The following is a 6,193-nucleotide window of genomic DNA, read 5'->3' as shown; positions in this document are numbered from 1 at the left end:
AAAGGAATGTTTAATGGTTTATGTAATTACAAAAATAGTATCATATGTTCTGTTAAAAATAAGAAAGTAGATGGATAGGTATAATGTGGAGTTGAAGGTCAACTGTGGCATTGGCCTACGTGAACATATTCTTGGATTGATATACTCTTTAATAATGATGTACAGTTATAGACTACCTGTGTTTTTTTTTTCCAACAATAGTTCTCAATATTTATTACAATACATACTGATAAATTTAACATTAAAGGGTTGAACTCACACACACTGCATGCTGATCAAAATGAAAATTTGCATTTGTCATTATTGACACTGTGTGTTACGCCAATGTCGTTCCAAACCCGTCAGAAAAGCTTCGTTTGTCTTCGGAACACAATTTAAGATATTTTGGATTCGCGAAATCCGTGAGGCTTGTGACTGCATCAGTTGTACGCCCATAGGACTGCCCTTAATAAATAACAGTGTCAAGATCCAGGAAAGTAATGAAAAGCATCGTCCTAAGAATAGCCCAATCCTCATCAAATGCCATCAGTGATTCAACCGTAAATTATGAAGCCCAATCCTAAATAGAGAATACCTTTTGTACACGAAGAAAACAAAAATAACGACTTAATTCAACAATTCCTCTCCTCTGTGTCTCTCCATATCAGGCGGCGTACACTCTTCTGTGTCAGCCGTGCTGCGCTGTTGCGGTTTTCTTTCAAACAAAAGTGTAAATACATGTAAAAAACGTATCCTTGTGGCGCAGACAGCTGATACAGAAGAGCATACGCCGCCTGCGTACAGCTTAGATTTTCCAAAATGGCGCTACTCTGATTTGGAGAGACACAGAGGAGAGGAATTGTTGAATAAAGTCATTATTTTTGTTTTCTTTGTGTACAAAAAGTATTGTTGTCGCTTTATAACGTTACGGTTGAATCACTGATGGCAGAAGGACTGACGATGACTTTCATACCTTTTATGGACCTTGACACTTTTTTATTTGGCAGTCTATGGGACAGTCACAAGCCTCACGGTTTTCATCCGAATAATGACAAAATTTTCATTTTTGGATGGAGTATCCCTTTACCTTTATTGGTGTGAGATGACCGAATGGTTTATTACCTTACGCTGGTCAAAACTATTTAAAATATACATAATTAAGCTACAAACTCGACCATAATGAGCAATGTTTCCATGTAACATGTATTTTGAAATGCAGCTCGTCATATTAATGGAGTATTTTCACTACTGTTAGCAGTAAACCGGTTACCTCACCTGAATATGTTCGTAGATTTGTGTTGGATGTCATCGACGTGGAAAGCAGTTATCTTTGGAAGGGAAATGTGGATATTTGATTTGTAAACATCACACTTGTTTCGTGTATTTCAATTAATCTCATAAAACTAGCGAGATAAACCAGTAGTAGTACTGAGTGTCGTAAAAACTTGGAAGGCTGGCGGAGGAACAGACCAACCGATTCAGTCATTAACGCTGGAACCGCTCTGGTTGATTCAAACTCGTGACTTCGATCATTCATTAAGCTGTCCACATAGGCTGTCCACTAGCAAAAAAAAAAAAAAAAAAAACCTTAATTTTCGATTTTCGAAATCGGTAATGATTTTAAGAAGCACGTATAGTGATGGGTAAAACGGAGCTTTTCGAAACTCCTTATAAGTTAAACCTTTATTTGCAAAATGATTCAGTTTAGAAGCGCACCGTTTGTTTCAGATCGGAAATTCGGAGCGGGTTCGTGAATCTTTTGATTCAGATCGGAACTTCTAAGCGCGTATGGCGAATCATTTGATTTAGTCTATGAAGGTAAAATGACGTCAAAAAGATTGGCATACGCAGGGTAATATTTGTGGAAGTGTAAGACTGTAAGCCTAAATTAAATTTGCATGCACAATAGAAGCTTTGTAAAGGTGTAAATCGCGTTTCAAGCGTAAGAAAAAATGATTTGCAGCATTTTACTGTTACTTGTAAGCGTAATTTATGTATTGTGAAACTGCAGCTTCATGCTAAAGCAAAAAAAAAGTAAGCGTAAAAAAAAAAAAAAAAAAAAATATATATATTATATTATATATATAATATATATATAATATATATATATATATATCGTAATTTATGTATTGTGAAACTGCAGCTTCATGCTAAAGCAAAAAAAAAATAAAATCACAAATGCAGTTTGTGCTTCAAACTACAGCTCACTGGCTTCAAAGGAAGGAAACGTCAGTAAATGAGAAATATGACTCAGTGAACGAGAATGATTCATTCATTGAAAAAACTGTCAACGTTCTTCGCGACGTCTGAGAAGTTCTTATGTATTTGATTGTAGCCTGTTTTTAGAAAGACTTTATTTTAATAACAAAGACGAGGAAAGAAGAGTCTTGAAGATGAAGGAAGTGTCCCCCACTGAGTGAATCACGTCTTATAAATATTCACACAAGCAAAGAGAATCTCTTTAAAGCTTTCAGGTTTATTGCTCATGTTCTCAGCTAGTAAGCTTTATTTGACAAACAACATGAACACGTCTAAACACATTAGGTTAGACATGCTTAAGCCAAAACACGAATATGATCATGAAAAGCTAATGAAATAGAAAATAGAATTGGTCTCTCTTTTGGCATTGACAGTCTTACATTAATATAAAAAAACAAATTAAATGCAATTTGTCTTTATGCAGCAAGGGCTTTGGCAGTTCATATATTCCCAGAGCCTTGGTTATAAGATATTAAATGTCAAGAGAACAACTGATTCAGTTCATATAAATTTTCTCTTCCTATTATGACTATCTGATTCTAAAAAATAAAAATGATAGAAACAGTCTATACACTTTTGAGGCAATCTATTTACAGTAAAAAGAAAAGGTTTACATTCTGAATATAGTTGTTTTGATATGCCCATTGCACACTGAAACAACAGCTCCACGGAAACATTAGCATCACTCTTTTTACAATGTGTTCCAAAATAAATTTTAGATAATACATACAAATGAATTATTCATTTATACCTCTCTTAATTATTCAGCCAAAATTGTAAAGACCTAGAAAAAATATATTCAGCATAATTGCTTATGCATATATTTTTTAAGAGGGTAGGATTGCTTCCCAAAATATTTTCTTAATACAAGCTGATGCTTCTTGACTAGTTTGTTACTTTAATAAATGCACTTTTTGTCAGTTTGTATCGATATGAGAAAATGAATGTGACAGTGTGTTACAGAGACATGCAGACCGTATCTACTTTAAGTATAAATACATAAACTGTATTTGTTTTACACACAAAACATAAATGCATATCATAAAAGCAAAGCAGTTATGGTTAATAAAATCCTCCAAGAAAAAGATCTGTAATACAGCTAACCTAAGTTTTAACATGGGGCACAAGACTTGAATATTTCAAGTGTTTTCTATTCATAAGTAGAACAGATGGAACTGGTAAAGTTACATCATACAGAAATAAACTGATAAAATATGATAACCATACAGTTTTAGTTCGGCACAAAGACGTTTCAGAACCTAAATGTAGTGCAGGGCATTATGGGCTCTGACTTGACAAGGCACATTTCCATTCATTTTTGGTTTGCTTGTTCTACGTTTTGGTAGAATGACAGCACTTTAGGAAAAGGCACAGATCTATATGTACGTCACAAATAAGAAAACATCACTTCATTGGTTTTTTAGCTGTATTTGCTCAATGTCTACAAGATTACAAACAAATCTAATTTTGCTGACATACTTTAAATAAAATATAATTCATTGACAAGAAGTGCATTCACTGTTTTCCCTTCACGAACAGTGCATTTGCTTATAACAATTTAAAATAAGGCTTTTTCATTCAAAAATTTGAATCGATGTACTGTACACATGGTTCACCTAATACAAAAACAACCTATTCTTAGACTCGTATATTAATCATTAGCAGTGGTGAGATGTATTTATCCACTTTCCATTCAGAAGTATGTGCAAACCTCTTGTTTTGGGGAATATGACAGATGGTTGATGAGGTTATTGCTCGAAATACACTAATCTGAGTGAGTCAAAAGGCTATGGAATAAAAAACCCACGAAAAGGAAAAAAATTACTTAACTCCACCTTTCCAATCCAAACTGTTTATGAAGGCTCAAGGCTCTGACAACTTTGACATATGAGATCAACATTGGTTGAGTTTCAAAAGTCAAATAATAGCAGGGAAATTCAATACCATTTGCAAATCAACACACTGCTGTTCCTGGAGTTAACTGAGATGGATGTTTGGTTAAATGTGGTCCATGATCCAGTTTTTGTCAGGGGTGACGCTTGACTGCTGCTGCTGCACTCACGTGTGGCGCTGAAGGCAGGACTCTCCAGGGGTCCTGCATGACTCCTGATCAGGAGTTTGCTCTATGTCTGACCCCTGCCAGGCACTCCTGTCAGATCCTTCCTTATGATCTCGTTCACTACAGAAATGACAGAAAAGAAGAACATGTTTAAAAATGAAAGGACTGAACATTTGTGCAAGTGAACTGCATAATGTGCAACTGCACAGTGGGGTTCAAAAGAAAAGAAAACAAAACATACATCATAACATCACAACTCAAAAAATATCTTAAAGAGTTAGTCCACCCAAAAATTCTGTCATTGATTACTCAGCCTCATGTCGATCCAAACCCGTAAGGCCTTTGTTCATCTTCGGAATACAAATTAAGATATTTCTGATGCATCCCGTGAGCTCTCTGACTCTCCATAGACAGCAAGGGTACTACCACGATCAAGGCACAGAAACGTTGCAAGGATATCGGTAAAATAGTCAACGGTTCAACCGTAATTTTATGATACTACGAGAATACTTTTTGTGCGCAAAAGAAATAAAAATAACTTTATTCAACAATTCGTCTCATAATTTTTCTTTTGCACACAAAAAGTATTCTCGTAGCTTCATAAAATTACAGCTGAACCCCTGATGCCACATGGATTATTTTACCGATGTCCTTGCAACATTTCTTGATTTGTCCTTGCAACGTTTCTGGACCTTGATCATGTACGCCATAAAAAATAACTTAATTTGTGTTCTGAAGATGAACGAAGGTCTTACGGGTTTGGAACAACATGAGGACGAGTAATCAATGACAGAATTTTCTTTTGGGGTGAACTAACCCTTTAAAACGCTAAAAATGTTTATTTATTTTTGTTATTTAATATAATGAAATATCTATATATTCATAATTAAACAGATACTTAATTGAAATATATAGTTATATATTTAATTATTTTATAATATAGATAAATATAGATAGAATTATATGTATTTTATATATTTAATGTTAACATATGCTAATTTAAGTATATTAAATATGTTTCCATGTATTTAAATTAGCAAATATATGTAATTATTTGTAAGTACTTATAATGTATTTGTAATTATAAATATTATTTTATTTATACATTATAATATTAACATTAAATATATATTTCCAGATTTCCAGATAGATATTAGACATTGAGATGAAATGGCAAAAAAAGTGTCCCAATTTTCTCAAATTTTACTTGAATGTAAAAACAGCAGATATGTAATAGTATAATTTTATTAAAATGTATGATGGATATACATGTAATCAGTTACTACCCAGCTCTCTCTAAATTAATACACACACACAGTGTGTTAATTTTTGTCACTTGATAAAAATATCTGTTACCAAAATGAGCTATTGTAGACATATAATCATTTTCACATGTTGCAGTGCCACTGAATGGGCATTAGGTGGAAGGGAATCATCTGACAGAACAGATTCAGTGAAGCCCTTGCATTGGCCATTACTTCCTGCTGTTACTCTTTTTACAGGGGGGCATAAATGGAAACTTTTACTGCCTCTTCATTCTAAGAATAGCAGCAGGGTGCGTGGGGCTGTTAACAGAATCACTACACAACCACACACCAACTCTAGTCTAGCCACAACTCAGACATGAACAAAGGTCACAGGTAAGATCAAATCAAATGAATGTGGGAAAACACCTCCAATAATGTTTGAGTTAAGCATGGAGCAAAATGATGACGAATTCACTGATTGATGGTACAATTACGTAGCAGATCAAGAACAGATTGATATTATAATTGGATGGTACTTTTCAAAAGTATATCCCCAATTGGGACGTTTTGTAAAAATGCAATAAAATCAAGAATCTGTGATTTGTTCATTCTCTTTAACTTTTATTTAATTGACAAAAGTACAAAGTAA

General features: G+C 33.9%; 1 protein-coding gene across 1 annotated transcript in view; it reads right to left on the bottom strand.

Annotated features, from left to right (window-relative positions):
- Nucleotides 1-2,435: 2,435 nt before the first annotated feature.
- The window catches only part of nfatc2a (nuclear factor of activated T cells 2a), a 30,533-nt gene continuing 26,775 nt past the window's right edge, over nucleotides 2,436-6,193 (bottom strand). The window contains 1 exon segment of the mRNA XM_042750539.1: nucleotides 2,436-4,417. Within this exon segment, the coding sequence (XP_042606473.1) occupies nucleotides 4,362-4,417 (56 nt within the window). The 3' untranslated portion in view covers nucleotides 2,436-4,361.

The sequence above is a fragment of the Cyprinus carpio genome, chromosome B23, assembly GCF_018340385.1.
Source record: "Cyprinus carpio isolate SPL01 chromosome B23, ASM1834038v1, whole genome shotgun sequence".
NCBI lineage: Eukaryota > Metazoa > Chordata > Actinopteri > Cypriniformes > Cyprinidae > Cyprinus > Cyprinus carpio.
The sequence above is the reverse complement of the archived record's forward strand: the minus strand, read 5'-3'. Positions and strand labels throughout refer to the sequence as shown.